We start from the raw sequence: 20839 nt of genomic DNA, 5'->3' as shown, positions 1-20839 counted from the left end.
AAGTGGGTGGATTGCTTGAGCTCAGGAATTTGACACCAGCCTAAGCAAGAATGAGATCTCATCTCTACTAAAAATAGAAAAACCAGCTGGGTATGGTGGCATATTGTTTATAGTCCCAGCTACTAGGGAAGCTGAGGCAGGGAATCACTTGAGCCAGGAGTTTGAGGTTACTGTAAGCTATTACAACACAGCACTTTAGCCTGGGGAACAGAGTGAGACTCTGCTTCAGACATAAATAAATAAATAAAAAGTTTTATCTCACTTTATTTTTTACTTTTTGTGGAGATGTGATCTCACCATGTTTTCAGGCTAGCATCAAACTACTGGCCTCAAGCACCCTCCTGCCTCAGCCCCCAATGTGATAGAATTACAGGCTTGAGCAACTGTGCCTAGCCTGTTTCTTTTTTAAACATAATACTGAATAATAGCCTCTTAAATAAAAAATCTCTAATGTTTATCTAAGTGAAATACAGATTACCCAAATTAGTACCAACGTATTTGGTTTGTCACACAGTAAAGCATTACCTGTAACATTTTGTTTATTATTATTTTTTAAGAAACAGAATCTCACTTTATCAAACTCAGTAGAGTGCCATGGCATCACAGCCCATAGCAACCTCCAACTCCTGGGCTTAGATGATTCTCTTGCCTCAGCCTCCCAAGTAGCTGGGACTACAGGCACCTACCACAATGCCCAGCTATTTTTTTGTTGTTGTTATTGTTGTTGCAATTTGGCTGGGACCAGATTTGAACCCACCACCCTCAGTATATGGGGCTGGCACCCTACCCACTGAACCACAGGCGCCGCCCTACCTGTAACATTTTAATTATTTCTCCTTTCAACTTACTTTATAGTATCTGCAAAGCTGACTCGTCGAGAGTTTTTCTTATTCTTCAAAGCATTGGATTCCTAAGGGCGAAGAATATATGGTATGATTTGGTTTCCAGACTGCTATAAACAAAGATCAGGTCTTACACTGATTTAATTCTAGGTGTCAGAATTTCTATTTTTTTTTTTTTTTTTTTTTTTTGAGACAGAGCCTCAAGCTGTCACCCTGGGTAGAGTGCCATGGCGTCACAGCTCACAGCAACCTCCAACTCCTGGGCTCAAGCAATTCTCGTGCCTGCACCTCCCAAGTAGCTGGGACTACAGGTGCCCACCACAACACCTGGTTATTTTTTGGTTGCAGCCGTCATTGTTGTTTGGCAGCCCCGGCTGGATTAGAACCCACCAGCTCAGGTGTATGTGGCTGGCGCCTTAGCTGCTTGAGCCACAGGAGCCAAGCCAACTTCTTTCTTTTTTTTTTTTTTTTGGTTTTTGGCCGGGGCTAGGTTTGAACCCGCCACCTCTGGCATATGGGACCGGCGCCCTACTCCTTGAGCCACAGGCGCCGCCCCCAATTTCTTTCTTTTTAAGGCTGAATATTTCATTGCATATATAATATACATGCCACCACATTTTCATGCATTCATCCATTGATGGGACACTTTGCTTCCTCTTTTTGGCTACTGAGAATTATGTTGCTATGAACATGGGTGTATAAGTATCTCTTTGAGACTTTTTTTTTTTTTTTTTTGAGACAGAGTCTTACTCTGTCACTCTTGGTAGACTGCTATGGCATCATAGCTCACAGCAACCTCAAACTCCTGGGTTTAAGTAATCCTATTCCTTCAGCCTCGAGAATATCTGGGACTACAGGAGTGTGCCACTACACCCAGCTGATTTTTTTTCTATTTTTACTAGAGGCAGAGTCTTACTCTTGCTCAGAGTGGTCTCAAAATCCTGAGTTCAAGGGATCCACCCCCCTCAACTTCCCAGAGTGCTAGGATTATACGCATGAGCCACCATGCCTGGCCAACACCCTGCTTTCATTCTTTTGGATATATGCCCAGAAGTAGAACTGTTCGATAATATGATAATTCTATTTTTAATTTCTTGAGGAATTGCCATACTGTTTTCTACAGTGACTGCATCATTTTATATTAATTTACAGTGTACAAGGGTTCCAATTTCACTGCAGCCTCACCAACCCTTGTTACTTTGGGGTTTTTGTATAGCCATCTTAACGGATATGAGGTGGTATTTCTTACGGCTTTTGCACTTCCTTAATTGTCAGTGCTATTGAGCATTTCATTTCTTTAATTATCAGTGCTATTGAGCATCTTCTCATTATTACATGCTATCTTTAATTTCCTTCTCCACCTTCTGTTTTTTTAACTTTATTTATAATTTTTTGTTTGTTTTTTTGAGACACAGTCTCACTATGTTATCCTTGGTAGAGTGCTATGGCATCACAGCTCACAGTAACCTCAAACTCTTGGGCTTAAGCAATTCTCTGGCCTCAGCCTCCCAAATAGCTGGAACTACAGGTGCCCGCCACAATGCCCAGCTATTTTCTTGTTGCAGTTGTCATTGTTGTTTAGATGGACTGGGCTAGGTCTGAACCCGCCATCCTTGGTGCATGTTGGTGCCAAAACCACTGTGCTATGGGCACCGAGCCTTTTTTTTTTTAGACAGAGCCTCACTGTGTCACCCTTGGTAGAGTGCTGTGGCATCACAGCTCACGGCAATCTCAAACTCTTGGGTTTAAGCGATTCTCTTGCCTCAGCCTCCCAAGTAGCTAGGACTATAGGCGCCCGCCACGACACCTGGCTATTTTTTTTGTTGTTGCAGTTATCATTGTTGTTTAGCTGGCCTGGGCTGGGCTCGAACCCACCAGTCTCAGTGTATGTGGCTGGTGCTGTAACCACTGTGCTACGGACACCGAGCCTATTTACTTATTTTTGAGACAGAGTCTCACTATGTGGCCCTTAGTATAGTGTCATGGCATCATAGCTCACAGCAACCTTAAATTCTTGGGCTTAAGCAACTCTCTTGCCTCAGCCTCCCAAGTAGCTGAGACTATAGGCATCTGCCACAATGCCCAGCTATTTTTTTGTTGCAGTTGTTATTGTTGTTTAGCAGGCCCAGGCCAGTTCAAACTCACCTGCCTCAGTGTATGTGACTGGTGCCCTAATCACTGAGCAACAGGCACCTTCCTTTTTAACAAGAGCAAACATTTCTCTCCTAGGGAGGGTAAGGTAGGAAGATTGCTTAAGCCCAGAAATTCAAGTTCAGCCCTGGCAGCAAGATCCAGTCTATGAATCTGCCATTATTTACTCATTCAACATTTGCTGAACTGAAAAAAGAAAAAAAAAACCCACAAATACAAAAACATCTACACTAGATCCTGTGCTGGGTGGTAATGGAAAAATACAATGGAACCTCTATAGCTTACCACCTCCCTACATTGACCAGCTCGTTAAGTTGACCTAATTTTCATAGACTGGACATGCATCAGATGTATGTATCAGTACAGTAGGCCTAGTTCCTACAGTAGGCCTAGTTCCTTATGTTGACCACCTCTGTATGTTGACAAGTTTGTTACAGGTCCTTGGGTGGTCAACCTACAAAGGTTCTACTGTAGTAGTAAAGGAAACAGATACAGTCCCAACTCTACGGGGGGAGGAGGGGTAGATTAATGGTCAGACAATGAAACAAAAATTCACACAAATACAAAATTCAAAGCGTGAGAAGTGCTATGAAGAAAAACTCCATAAAAGATGTATTTAATTTTAAAATCAGGAAAGACTTCTTTGAAGAAGTACATTTAAGTTGTGACCTGAACAATTAGTTAGAAGTTGGCCAGATGAAGAATTGAGTAAAGGAGAGATGAGTCTAGGCAGAATATATGCAGGGATCTTAAAGCAGGAAAAAACTTGATGCATTTGAGAAACAGGAAGATTAGAAGCCAAATTATATGTTTCTAAAACTACATGTATTTTAACAATCAAAGTGTACTGAAAGCCAACTATGCACCAGACACAACACATAAAAAAACCCTATAAAATTCTTACTCTCCAGGAGTTTCTCAATTTAAAATGGACAGAAAAAAATAATTACAATAGAACTATTAAAGGATGATTTTCTAAGAGAGGTGAAACCAAAGCTGAGTCTTGAATCACAAACAGGAATTAACCAAATAAAGAAGAAGGCTGCCTCCTGGATGTAGTGGCTCATGCTTGCAGTCCCAGGCAAGAGGATTGCTAGAGACCAAGAGTCTGAGGGTGCAGTGCACAGTCTATAGTATATACTGATGCCACTATATTCTAGCTGGGGCGACAGAGTAAAACACTCTTTCGAAAAAAAAAAAAAGAAAGAAGAGGACTACGGAGCTATAGATTTATAATAAAGCAAGTAAGAAAAAATGTTAATTATAGAATCTAGGTGATGAATATATGAGCACACACCGTAAGTTCTACTTTTTGGTATGTTTGAAAAAAATTTTTCACAAAAAAATTTTTAAATTTTGGCTCAGCGCCTGTAGCTCAAGAGGCTAAGGCGCCAACCACATACAACAGAGCTGGTGAGTTCAAATCCAGCCCGGGCCCACCAAACAACAATGACAACTACAACTAAAAAATAGCTGGCATTGTGGCGGGTGCCTGTGGTCCCAGTTACTTGGGAGGCTGAGGCAAGAGAATCGCTTAAGCCCAGGAGTTGGAGGTTGCTGTGAGCTATGACGCCACAGCACTCTACCCAGGGTGACAGCTTGAGGCTGTCTCAAAAAAATAAAATTTTTTTTTAATTTTTCATAAAATCATAAAATGATAGGATAAAAAAGAATGAGGGACTAGCTATCTAGATAGAGGGAACAGCATTAAAAAATTCTTATAGGCTCACTGGCCAGATGTAAGGACGCACATTTGTAATCCCAGAACCTTGGAAGGACGAAGCAGAAGGATCACTTGAGGCCAGGAGTTCAAGACCAGCCTTGGTAACATAGCAAGAACTCCTCTCTACAAAAAATTAACTGGGCATGGAAGTGCATGCCTGTAGTACCAACTACTTGGGAGGCTGACGTGAGAGGATCACTTAGCCCAGGAGTTTGAGGTCGCAGTAAGCTATGATGATGTCACTACAATCCAACCCAAGTGACTCCAATTCTGCCGCAAAACAAACAAACAAAAAAAAAAAACTCGCAGCCCCAGGCTAGTCTAATGATACTGGGTTATAAGAACTTATTAACAATACTGTCACTAAAGTTGGTATACGTAGTACGCCCCTCCCTCCCACAGCTAAATTTAACTGGCTACAAAAAAAAAAAAAAGTAAAGAACTTTCAGGTCTCGTCTTGTCTAGTTCATGTCTTTTTGTTTGTTTGTTTTTGAGACAGTCTCACTATGTCACCCTCGGTAGAGTGCCGTAGGATCACAGCTCACAGCAACCTCAAACTCTTAGGGTCAAGTGATTCTCTTGCCTTAGCTTCCCAAGTAGCTGGGACTACAGGCGCCCGCCACAATGCCTGGCTGTTTTTTTGTTGCAGTTGTTTAGCTGGCCTGGGCTAGGTTTGAACCTGCCACCCTTAGTGTATGTGGCTGGAGCTATAACTACTGTGCTACAGGCACTGAGCCTAGTTTATGTCTTATTTTGGGAATAGTAAGCAATTCTGAATTGTGTGTGAGAGTGCTAAGAAAAAAGCCTAGAAAATTAAATAGGAGTTAAATTATGAATGTCACCATATTCAATTGCTTGGTAAGTCCATCTAATACTCACATGTATGCTCATTCAACTGGGAATAATTTATGATGTTTCTACCTTTATATAGCTAATAAAGTTCCTGATTATTAAAAATATCACTGAAAATAGTTATCTATAAAGCACTTGCACTAGGTACTTACCTGAACTGTTTCATTCCCACTTCTGAGGACCTGAAGAGGACTCCTTGGAGGTTTCAAAATCTAGACATAATAATCAGTTTATTTCAAATTATACCAGGAGTAGAGGGACTCTACCTCTTCACCTTCCCAATTAATTTACCCACTATCATTCCATGTGGTCTGAGTGAAGCTCTATACAGTGGTGGGAAGCTGTGGTCTTAAGTTTACGTCTAGGTCTTTGAGTACGGTCTTTTGACTAAATCTTAAATTTTATAGAACAAATCCTTTTATTTTTGTTAATACATTTTCGTTTCTTTTTTTTTTTTTTTTTTTGAGACAGTGCCTCAAGCTGTCACCTACTTGGGAGGCTGAGGCAAGGTAGAGTGCTGTGGCATTACAGCTCACAGCAACTTCCAACTCCTGGGCTCAAGTGATTCTCCTGCCTCTGCCTCCCAAGCAGCTGGGATTAAAGGCATCTGCCACAATGCCCGGCTATTTTTTGGTTGCAGCCATCATTGTTGTTTGGCAGGCCCTGGCTGGATTTGAACCCGCCAGCTCAGGTGTATGTGGCTGGCGTCTTAGCCTCTTGAGCCACAGGTGCCAAGCCATGTTCATCTTTTTTAAACATACTTTTTCGAGATAGAGTCTTACTCTCTCGCTGTGCCATGACATGTCAGTCTAGCTCACAGCAAGCTCAAACTCCTGGGTTCAAGCAATCCTCCTGCCTCAGTCTCCCAAATAGCTGGGCCTACAGGTGTTTACCACATCCACATAATTCTTTTCTTTCTTCTTTTTTTTTTTTTTTTAAGTAGAGATGGGGTCACCCTCTTGCTTAGGCTGGTCTCCAATCCTGAGCTGAAGTGATTCTCCCACCTTGGCCTCCCAGAGTGCTAGGATTATATGCATGAGCCGTTGTACCTGGCCCAATTTTTATTTTTTTAATGAACATATTTAAAATACCAAAGAAGTAAGTTTCAATGAAACAATCATCCTAGATTGAATGGCACAATTAGAACACTAGCAAGCAATAAGGCTAAATTGGCTGCTGTACTTAGGATTTAGTACTAACTTCCCACACCTGACTGGTGCCACTACTGCAAGAAGCTGGTTGGCCAGAGTTTATGGGGGTCAAGTATACCAGTCTGCTGTCAGCTTGTAACAATGTTACTGTGTTTTGTTTGAAGTGAAATTTGTGAATAGGTGCATGGCTTGACAGTATTTTTTAATTCTGTCTGCTTAACAACCTATCATACCAAAGAAGACCAAGAAAAGGAAGAAAACAGATTTTTTAAAAATAAAATTTAAAAATAAAAATTAGGAATTGCAATATTATCTTGTTTCTGCTAAAGGTAAGATGATTTGCTTGCTTTATGATATTACAATATCAACAACATTAAAGAAAGTCAATACTCATCAATATTATAACACTCATAAAGACCAAAACTATTTTAAATTAGAAGGAAAGTTCCAGCCAGGCATTATGGCTCATGCCTGTAATTCTAGCACTTTGAGAAGCTAAGGTGAGTGGATTGCTTGAGCTCAGGAGTTTAAGACCAGCCTGAGCAAGAGTCAGACCCTGTCTCTACTAAAAATAGAAAAACTAGCTGAGTGTTGTGGTAGACATCTGTAGTTCCAACTACTTGGGAGACTGAAGAAGATCACTTGAGCCCAGGAGTTTGAGGTTGCTGTGAGCTATGATGCCATGGCACTCTACCCAAGGTGACAGAGTAAGACTGCCTCAGAAAAAGAAAGAGTCAGGTACGAAAGCTCACACCTATAATCCTAGCACTTTGGGACGCCAAGGAGGGTGGGTTGCCTGAGCTCAGGAGTTCAAGACCAGCCTCAGCCACAGTGAGACCTTGTCTCTAAAAATAGCTGGGTGTTGTGGCAGGCGCCTATAGTCCCACCTACTTGGGAGGCTGAGGCAAGAAATCGCTTAAGTCCAAGAGTTTGAGGTTGCTGTGAGCTGTGTCGCCATGGCACTCTACCCAGGGCAACAAAGTGAGACTCTTCCTCAAAAAGAAAAGGAGAATCACAAAAGATTATATTGCAGACATTAAAAGATGAAAAGTAAAAGCAAAGACAATTCTTTTGAGCATCATAAGACCTAAAAATAATGCCATTGAAACAACTTACAGTTTATACACTCAGGAAAAAAGGGAGGCATTAGATGATATAGAACTTGTGAAAGAATGAATTATCAAAGATGTAGGATGCTGGTGTTGCCCGTAGCTCAGTGAGTAGGGTACCAGCCACATACATCGAGGCTGGTGGGTTCAAACACCGCCTGGGCCAGCTAAAAATCAACAATGACAACTGCAACAAAAAATAGCCTGGCATTGTGGCGGGTGCCTGTAGTCCTAACTACTTGGGAGGCTGTGGCAAAAGAATCACTTAAGCCCAGGAGTTGGAGGTTGATGTGAGCTGTGACATCATACACTCTACCAAGGGTGACATAGTTAAGACTCTGTCTCAAAAAAAAAAAAATAATAATAATATTAACAGATCTAGATACTCTCATTTCTTTTCATTATATCTTGCACCAGCAAAATCTCTCAGCTAAAGCTACTATTCTAAGTTATATTTTTCTTTCTTTCTTTTTTTTTTGAGACAGAGTCTCACTGCGTTGCCCTCAGTAGAGTTACATGGTGTCACAGCTCACAGCAACCTCAATCTCTTGCCTTAGCCTCCCAAGTAGCTGGGACTACAGGCACCCACCACAATGCCTGGGTATTTTTTGTTGCAGTTGTTATTGTCAATTTTAGCTGGCCCAGGCTGGGTTCGAACCCACCAGCCTTGGTGTATGTGGCCGGCACCCTACCCACTGAGCTACAGGTGCTGCCCCTAAGTTATACTTTTCAACAAGCTTTAAGTATAGTTAAGTATATTGGTACAAATGCAAAACACATCATCAGTTTTGTAACACACTAAAGTTGAACCATGATATGTTCGGTGTGGACTTCCCCTGCCACTCTAAAGTGTGTTAGCTATCACAGGTATAAGTGTTAATCAAAATTTTATCTCTGCAAGAACAGATAGCTAAATTTTATGAAGTACAGAATCATCACAATGAATTATGGAAAGAAAAATTCTGTAGGAATACAGTATCTCTGCTTGATATGTCAAATAAAAATGACTTAAATATTCATTTACAAGGTAAAACTAAGTCTATATATGATATGGGGCCAAAGAAAAACCCAAACATTTCTTTTTTTTTATTTTTTTTTGAGACAGAGCCTCAAGCTGTTGCCCTGGATAGAGTGCTGTGGCATCACAGCTAACAGCAACCTCCAACTCCTGGGCTCAAGCAATTCTCCTGCCTCTTCCTCCCAAGTAGCTGGGACTACAGCGCCCACCACAACGCCTGGCTATTTTTTGGTTGCAGTCGTCATTGTTGTTTGGCGGGCCCGGGCTGGATTCGAACCTGCCAGCTCAGGTGTATGTGGCTGGTGCTTTAGCCGCTTAAGCCATAGGCACCGAGCCAAATACCCAAACATTTAAAAAAAAAGCTATCTTTTTTTCAAAACACTTCTTCAAAAGGAAATTTCAGATGAACAATTTCTCCAGTTACCAAAGGTCATTGATAAGCAGGATGATATATACAAATTATTTGAAGAATATACCTATTAATTAGAGAATACTATTCTCACATAGGACTTGAACTTAGAAGTAGGGAGATCTAGTTATACCATGGTAATTCCAGGAAGAGAGCCTATCTGCTAATAGAGATTACTCAAAACAAGCAGTTAGAGCAGAAAAAAAAGAAAGTAAATCCTTATACTGGTGATGCTATTAAAACCCCTGATTAGCTGTACCCAAAGCTATCCCTATCTTCGGCTTATTTAGTGTCATAACCTAATACATTTTGTGCTTAAATAAGTTTGGATTGGATTTTTATCTCTTAAATCTGGTATACAAAGCTGTTATAAGAGATAAAAATCCAATCCAAACTTATTTAAGCACAAAATGTATTAGGTTATGATACTAAATACTAATATATTCTAAATACTAATACTAAATATTACTAATATATAATAAATACCAATATATTCTAAAATATATTAAATCTGGTATATAAAGCTGTTATATTTAGCATATTTCCAGAATTGTGGACCAGGTTAAATATTTGAGTTTTTATCCAGAGAGTAATAGGAAATCCAGAAAGTAATAGGAAACTGGACGGTAAAGCCATAGTCAAAATTACTGTGATATATACTTATCATTCAATAAAAGTTAACAAATACTAATTTAAGAATGTCTTTCTTACTGAGGAATGTCGTCTTCTAACAGGTCTCTCTGTAAAGTCACTGAAAAAGGAAAAATAAATCATGTTCACATTGGTAAGACTGAATTTTCAAACGCCATCATAGCACCTCTTACATGCTTTAAAACTGGTCATCACGTTCATTTAGCATTCTGGGGAATAAACCTTATAAGAATATCAACTTGGTATTAAAATTCAGTATCTTAAAACATATATTGTGTACTACAAGTCTGTCTCTTGATATATAATTAATATAACATAATTTACCATATTTATAGGAGCATAATAATAAGATAAATGGGCAATAAATCAAGAAACTCCAGTTTTGGTTTTCCTACTGTGTGGTTTTTAGACTGGGTTTTGAAAATTCAAATGTCTATGAGGCCAAACAGATAATTTGTTACATGTAAGAAAAATAGGTAGGGGGGTGGCGCCTGTGGCTCAGTTGGTAGGGCGCCGGCCCCATATACCGAGGGTGGCGGGTTCAAACCCAGCCCCGGCCAAACTGCAACCAAAAAATAGCCGGGCGTTGTGGCCGGCGCCTGTAGTCCCAGCTACTCGGGAGGCTGAGGCAAGAGAATCGCTTAAGCCCAGGAGTTGGAGGTTGCTGTGAGCTGTGTGAGGCCACGGCACTCTACCGAGGGCCATGGGGTGAGACTCTGTCTCTACAAAAAAAAAAAGAAAAATAGGTAGGGTTGAGACCATAATGACCTGGAGAATTCCTGCTTCATTTAAAGGCCAAATTCATTACTCTGCTCTGGTTAGTTGTACTAATATAGCCTATCATTGTCACACTTAATTTTTCAAAAATAGTAGAAAAATCCAATTGTTGTATGAAATCTTGAGACTTTGAAATTTTGGTAACTAATTCAAAATTTAAAAAACACTTGTATGGCCAGACACAGTGGCTCAAACCTCTTATCCTAGCACTCTGGGAGACTGAGGCAGGAGGATCACTTGTGCTCAGGAGTTGGAGACCAGCCTCAGCAAGAACAAGACCCCTGTCTCTACTGAAAATAGAAAAATTATCAACTCTCAAGACTGCTCAAGTTAAAAAAAAAAAAAAAAATTAGAGCAGCACCTGTGGCTCAAAGGAGTAGGGCACCAGCCCCATATAACCAGAGGTGGAGGGTTTCAAACCCAGCCATGGTCAAAAAAAAAAAAAAAATTAGCTGGGCATTGGGCCTATAGTACCAGCTACTGGGGAGTATAAGGCAGGAGCAGTGCATTAGCCCAGGAATTTCAGGTTTCTGTGACCTAGGCTGATGTCAATACACAATAGCCTGGGCTCTGTCTCAAAAAAGAAAGAAAGAAAGAAAGAAACTCCAAAAAAACCCCAAATGTATGCCAAAGCCAGCATGATAGTGCATGTGTGTAGTCTCAGCTATTCAGAGACTAAGAGGGGGAAGATTGCCTAAACCCAGCCTGGCCAACACAGCAAAGCCCTATATCTCTAAACACAAAACAAAAGCACCACTTATAAGCCAGAAACATTATATCTATAGGCTGCAAACAAGCCACTATATTGTGATGCCAATTCCTGTGCTTAAATTTTCGTTCTTTTTCTTTTTTTTTAGCAGGATTTCAGGCACCTTTATTCACAGCAGGTATTTTTGGTTGGGGGGAGGGGGGCTGCCTTTGAAACCTGTTATATCAGGAAGCCAACTCCTGCTCACGCCCTGACTCTCCTACCATGGCAACCAGCAACATCATTTCCATTTGCCATTTATGAGGCTCTCAATAAATCCTGCCCTCAGGTTTTAGGTAGTCTGGTCACAGCCAGCTTGAGAGACATTTAGGGGCTAAACCCTGCAGCATAATGACTGGACCCATCAAAGGAGGTTTTATAGTTGGGTAGTAATAGTGGTGAATTCATTTTATTATAAAAACACCTCAGTCGTTTTTGGTTTTTTTTGTGCCTCATATAACTTATAAATAGAACAAATTATTTCCTATAATCATATATTTGCAATATAATCAAGACTGGCCATATGGGAAAAAATCTGCTGTTTTCATCAAGTTTCCCTCTATCAAGGACCATACCATTCCTCAACTCTTACAATTTCTCTAGTTTTTGTTGTATAAAATCACTCTGTGGTGACAATCACGTGGATTGCCTTCCAGGTCATCAGTATTGACCTCTGGGCCTGGCCTACTGGACACTGCGTTTTTGAGTGGCAAGAGTTATTATCCCCGCCTTCCATGATCAATAATGAAATTGTTACTCTGCAAGAATTTTGGTAAGAAATAGTTTGTCAAAGAGTACTTCTTTTTTTTTTTTTTTTTTTGTAGAGACAGAGTCTCACTTTATGGCCCTCAGTAGAGTGCCATGGCCTCACAGCTCACAGCAACCTCCAACTCCTGGGCTTAAGCGATTCTCCTGCCTCAGCCTCCCAAGCAGCTGGGACTACAGGTGCCCGCCACAACACCTGGCTATCTTTTTGGTTGCAGTTTGGCCGGGGCTGGGTTTGAACCCGCCACCTTCGGTATATGGGGCCGGTGCCTTACCGACTGAGCCACAGGCGCCGCCCATGTCAAAGAGTACTTCTTAAAAACCTGAGCCTCTGCATCAGCCGTTTATCATTTTTTAGCCAAGCAACTGGCAGACTTAATATGACTCTTTAGCTTTTTTCTCTATTTCACTCAAAGAAAAGATGGAGTAACAGTTTTAAAATCCTTCCAGATTTTTTATAACCATTGTAGATGGTTATGCAGGGTCCCACTGAAGTATCAGAATCTCATGCAAACTCTAACAAATGAACACCTCATGACAGCAGGCTATTCTGTTATTTTCTGTATTTTAACTAAGTTCTAACACAGGAAAGTGGTGGTCGTTACTTTTCATTGACTTTAGCAACTGACCTCAGGAACTTTAATTCTGAGTTTTGGCACAAAGCAGTGACAGATTATTTGTTAATAAACAATTTTTAAATGTTTTTAGCCATTTGAAAAGTATTGCCAACACACTGTCTTGTGTTAGCTGTGGTCACTTTGTGTTGAGAACCGAAGAACCCTAAATTCTACCAATGTCTCACTTCACCAGGGCTAACTACGACTGACGGATTTACTGTTTAATTAAAAAAATTACACAGCCTTTTACCAAAGAGCAACTACCATAAAAGGAATGGCAGGAAAAAAATGACTTCACAAAAATACACTAAAAAATTTGACAATTTTTTTTTTGTAGGAACTGCCAAAGTTTTAGTGTTTAATAATTAATAGCACAACTGACCAAGGTCCAAGATATGAAGATACCATGTTCAAGCAACTAGGGGGTAAATCACTCTAAAATCTAACCATATAGTATGTGATAAGAACACACATTTTATAATATAAAACCTGTCTACACATAGTAGTTAGTTGCAAAAAGCCATTCAATCTTCTCTTGGCTTGGAAAAAAGGTGTTCCAGATTTCAGTGTAAATTAGCAACCTTCAACTCTTTTGTGTGGCAGGTATCTTGCTTTCACCTTCCAGTTCTTCCACTCCAGCCTGTGTCATGAGGTCTGCGATATTTTTCTCCAGATCATCAATGCGACTACTCATATCATCAATTCTTCCAATGATCTGGTCAGACATGGTCTGAAATTTATCTTGCATATGCTGCAGGAGGGTCTGCACCACCGAGGCCAGATTCTGCACGGTCTTGGGGTCAGTCTCGGCCATCTCCCCGGTTCCCAGCTTGGCGGCGATGTCTCGGCTCTTTTTCTTTTTTTTTAAGACAGTCTTACTCTGTCGCCTTACGCCAGAGTGCCAGGACATCAGCCTAGCTCATAACAACGCCAACTCCTAGGCTCATTCAAGTGATCCTCTAGCCTCAGCCTGCCAAGTAGCTGGGACTACAGGCACCTGCCACAATGCCCAGCTAATTTTTCTATTTCTTGTAGAGATGGAGGTCTCATTTTTCTGAGACTGGTCTTGCCCTAAATTCAAGTAATCCTCCTACCTTTGCCTCCCATAGTATTATGATTAAAGGTATAAGCCACTATATGGGGCCCAGCTAAAATTTTCTTATCCTTAAATTGAAGAGATAGGAAGTGGTATCTAATGTCCCTCTCAATTTTGACTCTAAATGATCTTATATAAATATACAGCAATGGAAGTTATGATTCTGTTACATTCATTTCTTTTCCCTGAACAATGGAAAAAGATTTCAGAAATCATGAATAGGACTTACTAGTTGAAAAAATAGCTTTCTCTGATTGAGAAAATGTATTCTTTTAATACATTTCCAGATGTATTAAAAGAACTTACTTTTCTTCAGTAGTCTCTGAAGATCCCCCATCCATCCTGGAAGAAAATTTTTTTCTGTAACAAATACACAAAATTAGAAAAGGTAAGAAAAAAAGAAGGGCAATTACAATCTATTATGAGCTTAAGAGTATAGTTGTGACTTTAGGGTTACTTTCTGAGGGAAAATAAGAAACAGGAAAGTAAAAAAATACATTACTGTAGATATAAAAGCCATTCCTGGTAATTAATACTCTGGAAAATTAAGATAAAATAATGACTCACTCTGATCCAGATGATCTGAACTTTACTGATTCAAATAAAAATTGGCCTAGTTAATAAAAGTTTATGGATTATATAATTCAATCCCAAAACACAAGTCAATTAGATATCTAAATACAATGGATTTGTACCACGTGTATATTTATTTTAGGAAAATTCGGCTATAAGTATTCAGCAAAAAAAAAACTAAGACTTACAAATAACACTTTAAATAATGTAGCTGATTATGCTTGAATTTTCACTAAGTGAGTTTTACCCTGGAAAGAATATGAAATAAGAAGCATAACCTGAAATTTCCTCAATTAGTCTGTTTCTGCCCCCTTAATTACTGAATCAGACTTTTGCTTTATGCATTAATTTTATTTACTTTTAATTAAATTTTTTTTTTTTGAGATAGAGTCTCATTCTGTTGCCCTAGGTAGAGTGCTGTAGCATTATAGCTCACAGCAACTTCAAAGTCTTGGGCTCAAGCGATCTTCTTGCCTCAGCTTCCCAAATAGCTGGGACTATAGATGTCCGCCACAAAACCCAGCTAATTTTTCCATTTTGGGGGGAGGGGAGGACAGAGCCTCAAGACGTTACCCTGGGTAGAGTGCCATGGCATCACAGCTCACAGCAACCTCCAACTGGGATTAAGCAATTCTCTTGCCTCTGCCTCCCACTTAGCTGGGACTACAGGCACCTGCCACAATGCCCGGCTATTTTTTGGTTGCAGCCATCATTGTTGTTTGGTGGGCCAGGGCTGGATTCAGACCCACCAGCTCAGGTGTATGTGGCTGGTGCCTTAGCTGCTTGAGCCACAGGCACTGAACATAGTTTTTCCATTTTTAGTGAAGACAGGGTCTCACTCTTGCTCAGGCTGGTCTTGGACTCCTGAGCTCAAGCAATCCCCCAACCTCCACCTTCCAGATTATAGGCATAAGCCACAGTGCCCAGCCTATGCATTAACTTTAGAACCTAACCTCTGGGTAAGAAAAAACACCACTGCAGATTAAAAAACAAGTTAGAAATTTTGATTCAACTACAGTACATTAGTATTTCTATCACATCACTAAATTAATAACAATGTTCATAAACTGTCAAAATCAATGTTCTCACTCTTAGCAATAAGTAAGGAAAATAGGTACCTGAAAAATATCTTATTTTATATGCTTTCGTCATACATTAAGAAAAGCCAAATCAGGGAACAATACTTCATAATAAACCTGAACTTCAAATTGAAATAAAAGTCTGCTTATTTTTTATTATCACTGAATTCTATTAGCTAATAGTTTGGGAGGCTGAGGTGGGAGGATCTTTAAGGCCAGGAGTTCGAGATCAGCTTGGGCAACACAGCAAGACCACTGTCTTGACAAAAAAATTTTCTAAATTATCCATAGGCAGTGCCCATAGCTCAGTGGGTAGGGTGTCAGCCATATACACGGAGGCTGGCAGGTTTGAAACCCTGGTCAGCTAAAACAACAATGATATCTGCAACAAAAAAAAATAGTTGGGCATTGTGGCAGGCACCGGTAGTCCCAGCTACTTGGGAGGCTGAGGCAAGAGAATCGCTTAAGCCCAAGAGTTGGAGACTACTGTAAACTGTAACGCCATGGCACTCCACCGAAGGTGACATAGTGACACTCTGTCTCAAAAAAATAAACAAACAGGCTCGGTGCCTGTGGCTCAAGCAGCTAAAGCGCCAGCCACATACATCTGAGCTGGCGGGTTTGAAACCAGCCGACCTGCCAAACAACAATGATGGCTGCAACCAAAAAATAGCCAGGCATTGTGGCAGGCACCTGTAGTCCCAGTTACTTGGGAGGCGGAGGCCGGAGAATCACTTAAACCCAAGAGTTGGAGGTTGCTGTGATGAGCTGTGATGCCACAGCACTCTACACAGGGCGACAGCTTGAGACTATGACTCAAAAAAATAAATAAATAAACAAACAAACAACAACAACAACAAAAATAATTAGCTGGGCATAGTGCTGCAGGCCTGCAGTTCCAGCTACTTGGGAAGTTGAGGGAAAGGGACTGTTTGAGCACACGAGTTTGAGGCTGCAGTGAGCTATGATGATCCCACTGCACTATAGCTGAACAACAGAAAGATACTGTCTCAAAACAAACAAACAAATGAAAAACTAATAGCAAACATCAACTTATTGGTTAAACTCTGAAAACTTGCCCTCTAAAATCAAGCAAGTATGAACAGCTATTTACTTCTACTCAATCCATCATCAGTCTTAGTAGTTCTATTTCCAAGACATATCTCTAATTTACTCATTTCTATCGTCAGTGCTGCTCAATAGTTCAAGATACCATAATCTTTGACAAAGAATCCTGCTATATCTACTTGATTGGTATCCCCACTTTTGCTCTTATCCTCCCACACAGCAGGAGGTTATCTTCTTAAAACATAAATCTCGGGCGGCGCCTGTGGCTCAAGGAGTAGGGCACCGGTCCCATATGCCAGAGGTGGCGGGTTCAAACCTAGCCCCGGCTAAAATCCAAAAAAAAAACCATAAATCTCAGCTGGGCACCTGTAGCACAGTGGTTACAGTTACAGGGCCAGCCACATACACAGTGTGGCAGGTTTGAACCCGGCCTGGGCCAGCTAAACAATGACAACTGCAACAAAATACAGTCAGGCATTTTGGCAGATGCCTGTAGTCCCAGCTACTTGGGAGGCTGAGGCAAGAGAATCACTTAAGCCCAATATTTGAGGTTGCTGTGAACAGTGATACTATGGCACTCTACCAAGGGCAACATAGTGAGACCCTTGTCTCAAAAAAAAAAACAACAAACAAACATAAATCACATTTAAGATATTTCCTACTTAAAATCCTTCAGTGGCTTCCTTTAATACTGAGAAGAAACTCTTCATGTCTTCAGGGCCATGTCTAATCTTTTATTTTTCTGCTGGACATTGGAAGAACAAGAGTTGTCTTGGACCACAGATTAAATACACAAACCCTAACAAAAGCTGACGAGCACACAAAAATGTGTACACATACTTTTTTGCAATAACCAACACTGCAGATAAGCAAAACAGTCCTCAAATAATTTGCATGGGCCACAGTTTGGATGCCCCTACAAGATCTGATCCCTGCTTGCCTCTCAGGCTTCATATTTTATCTCATGGAGCACTCTTGCTCACTGACAATGCTATCCACACAAGTCCCTTTTTTTATGGAAACAGAATCTCAATCTGTTGCCCAGGATAGAGCACCCTGGTGCCAGCCTAGCTCACAACAACCTCAGACTCCTAGGGTGAAGGGATCTTCCTGCCTCAACCTCCCAAGTAGCTGGGACTACAGGCACATGCCACGATGCCCGGCTAATCTTTCTATTTTTAGTAGGGACAGAATCTCACTTTTGCTCAGGCTGGTTTCTTTTTTTTTTGTAGAGACAGAGTCTTACTTTGCCGCCTTCAGTACAGTGCCATGAAATCACAGGACTCACAGCAACCTCTAGCTCTTGGGCTTCAGCGATTCTCTTGCCTCAGCCTCCCAAGCAGCAGGGACAACAGGCGCCCGCCACAACGCCCGGCTATTTTTTGGTTGCAGTCAGCCGGGGCTGGGTTTGAACCCACCACCCTCGGTATATGGGGCCGGCGCCCTACTCACTGAGCCACAGGCGCCACCCAGGCTGGTTTCTAATACACAGACACAAGGGATCCTCCAGATCTTCCCTTGGCCTCCCAGAGAACTAGAATTACAGGTACGAGCCACTAGCTTCAGAAGCAATGTGTTTGTATTTGCTACACTTTGTCCCAAGAAAGACAAGAAAAACATTCTTTGTAGCACTATGTATACCTTCTTTGTAGTATTACCTAACTGTAATTTAAAAATCTGTTATATAAATTAACTATTCTTATTATCTCCTATTCTTTGAGAACAGTGGTGGTGTCTCTTATGTTTGCTGTTATGGCCAAGCAATGCTTTGTAAACAATAGGAGCTCAATGAATATTTGCTGAATTAATAATTTAAAATACAATTATTTAAACTTTTATCATCAACTTGCATATTTTTTCCTTTGGAAATATTTTCAAATTCAATGCATATATTCAAAATGCACAGATAAAAATATTAAATACTATCAATCAAGATCACCTAAACATGTTTGCTGTTTTAAAGTTATTGACCATCACTTCTGGGCTCAATGCCCTTAGGACAGTGGTTACAGCACCAACCGTATACACCAAGGGTGGCGGGTTCAAACCCAGCCCAGGCCAACTAAACAACTGCAACAATAACAACAAAAAAATAGCCTTGTGGCAGGCGCCTGTAATATCAGCTACTTAGGAGGCTGAGGCAAGAGAATTGCTTAAGCCCAAGAGTTTGAGGTTGGGCGGTGCCTGTGGCTCAAAGGAGTAGGGCGCAGGCCCCATATGCCGGAGGTGACGGGTTCAAACCCAGCCCCGGCCAAAAACTGCAAAAAAAAAGAGTTTGAGGTTGCTGTAAGCTGTGATGCCATGGTACTCTACCAAGGGCGACACAGTGAGACTCTGTCTCAAAAAAAAAAAAAAAAAAAAAAATTAGCTGGGCATTGTGGCTGGACATCTGTAGTCCCAGCTACTTGGAAAGTGGAGACATGAGGATCAGTTGAGTCCAAGAGTTTGAGGTTGCTGTGAGCTTTGATGATGCCCTGGTGCTCTACCCAGGGCAACTGAGATACTCTCTTGTTTAAAAATAAATTAATTCATTAAAATGAAACTAAAATTTTAAATTCAGTTCTTTGGTCACAAAAGCCACATTTTAGGTACTCAGTAGTCACATATAGCTAATGTGATACCATGTTAGAGTGCAGATATAAAACATTACCATATCACAGAAAGTTACTATCAGTATTCAGGAGTCCTCAAACGTTTTAAATAGGGGGCCAGTTCACTGTCCCTCAGACCGTTGGAGGGCCGGACTATAGTTTAAAAAAAAAAACTATGAACAAATTCCTAGGCACACTGCACATATCTTATTTTGAAGTAAAAAAACAAAACGGGAACAAATACAATCACACCGACTCATGTGGCCCGTGGGCCACAGTTTGAGGACCCCTGATAGTCTATTATTTAGTATCAAACACATCATTAATACAACATTCCAAATATTTTTACTCAATTTACATGTATTCATCATCTTGTAAACATTTCCAGCCCTTCACATAGTCAGGAGTTATACTGCTTTGAACCTAATTTTTAAATGTCAAAATTTTACAATGTATTAATTCCTGATTGCTGTAAACCCTCTCCAAGTTCTTCCTCAAATATCCCCTTCTCCCTGAACTCTGTTAGTCTACATTGCCAAAAGGATCAAATGAACTCTCTCTTCTGCACTCCCATAGCATTTTAGAATGTCATATAATCCTTTACATTCTCTCCTGTATTAGTTATTTGTGCATATTAATTATATCCATTTCTGAATTGTAAACCTCTCTAGGTTAGAGACTCTGAATATTCAATCTGCTCCCAGCCCTATCACAAAACAAGAAATTTAATAAACATCTAAGGAATTCGATTGGCTCAATATAACCTAACTGAAAACTTCACTCTTTATTCAGAGCAAGCTTCTGCTTTGGTCTTCATCAATATCCTTTCTGTGAACGCATAATGAATCTACCTGTAAAATTCCAATTGGGATGCTTCTTCCCCGCCCATACTCCTCGAGTATTTAAACAGCAAGAAAAGGGGCTTAAATCCTAAACTTGAACAATGAACACGGGAAGATTTTTAAAAACTGATTTGTGACACACTAACACTGTTAATGTTCTTACACCTACAGAAAGCAGAAACTCTGTTGCGTGCAGCTAGTATTCTGATCAGACACTTTAAATAAACCATGATGAGCCCCGAATTTTAAAATCAATTGTGACTGCCACTTCATTTATGGACAAGAACGACTTACGTCAGAAATACAAACAGCCGAGAGCTGCCCAGGAAAGGGCGGCAGGAGTGCGAGGAAGAGTCCGCGAGCTCTGACAGAAGATGGCAGGGCGGGGAGGAAGAGACCTCGCGAGAGAAACCCGCGCCCGCCAGAGGGGCCAGAGAGTGGGTAGAGAAGCGCTAGGGAAGAGGGAGGCGGGACACGGTGCAGGCCAAGGTGAGGAAAAACAGAGCCTGGCACCCGGGGCGGAGCCGTCTACGTCGGGCCTGGTGTTTTCGGCGGCCGCCTGGTTGAGGGAGCGTCCCCGACTCTCCTCCCCGCCGCGCCATCTGCAGAGCGCTTAGACAAAACCCAAAGCCTTCCCAGCAGCCCCGAACGAAAGGGTCGTTTTTTTACCCACTGTGTCCCACCCACCTGCTTGATAAATTTGGCTCAGACTTGTTTGAGGTCCGCACGCTCCTCACAGAGACAGCTCACCGCATCCTCTCTCCGTCAACTCACTAC

The 20839-nt window shown here is 41.0% G+C and overlaps 2 protein-coding genes across 4 annotated transcripts in view; both read right to left on the bottom strand.

Moving 5' to 3' along the window:
* Positions 1-20839, bottom strand: part of KNL1 (kinetochore scaffold 1) — a 77711-nt gene that overhangs the window by 48239 nt on the left and 8633 nt on the right. For 2 of the 3 annotated variants that reach the window (XM_053595845.1, XM_053595846.1), the window contains exons 3-6: positions 14216-14269; positions 9967-10006; positions 5721-5780; positions 849-910 (exon numbers count right to left, since the gene is read on the bottom strand). In XM_053595845.1, coding sequence (XP_053451820.1) covers positions 849-910; positions 5721-5780; positions 9967-10006; positions 14216-14250 — 197 coding nt within the window. In that variant the 5' untranslated portion in view covers positions 14251-14269. Of the gene's footprint in view, positions 1-848; positions 911-5720; positions 5781-9966; positions 10007-14215; positions 14270-20749; positions 20802-20839 lie in introns of those variants that run through there. The other variant, XM_053595847.1, reaches the window with a different exon arrangement.
* LOC128589033 (heat shock factor-binding protein 1-like) lies at positions 13146-13656 on the bottom strand. The gene has a single exon (XM_053595906.1). It carries the CDS (start codon positions 13625-13627, stop codon positions 13397-13399), a length of 231 nt encoding a protein of 76 aa, XP_053451881.1. The 5' UTR covers positions 13628-13656; the 3' UTR covers positions 13146-13396.

This window comes from Nycticebus coucang, chromosome 6, assembly GCF_027406575.1.
Source record: "Nycticebus coucang isolate mNycCou1 chromosome 6, mNycCou1.pri, whole genome shotgun sequence".
NCBI classification, from domain to species: domain Eukaryota; kingdom Metazoa; phylum Chordata; class Mammalia; order Primates; family Lorisidae; genus Nycticebus; species Nycticebus coucang.
Note: the sequence above shows the minus strand (reverse complement) of the source record. Positions and strands in the feature narration are given on the sequence as shown.

Bases quoted from the DNA above. Each gene is read 5' to 3' on its own strand.
- LOC128589033 (XM_053595906.1), bottom strand. From the start codon at position 13,627: ATGGCCGAGACTGACCCCAAGACCGTGCAGAATCTGGCCTCGGTGGTG.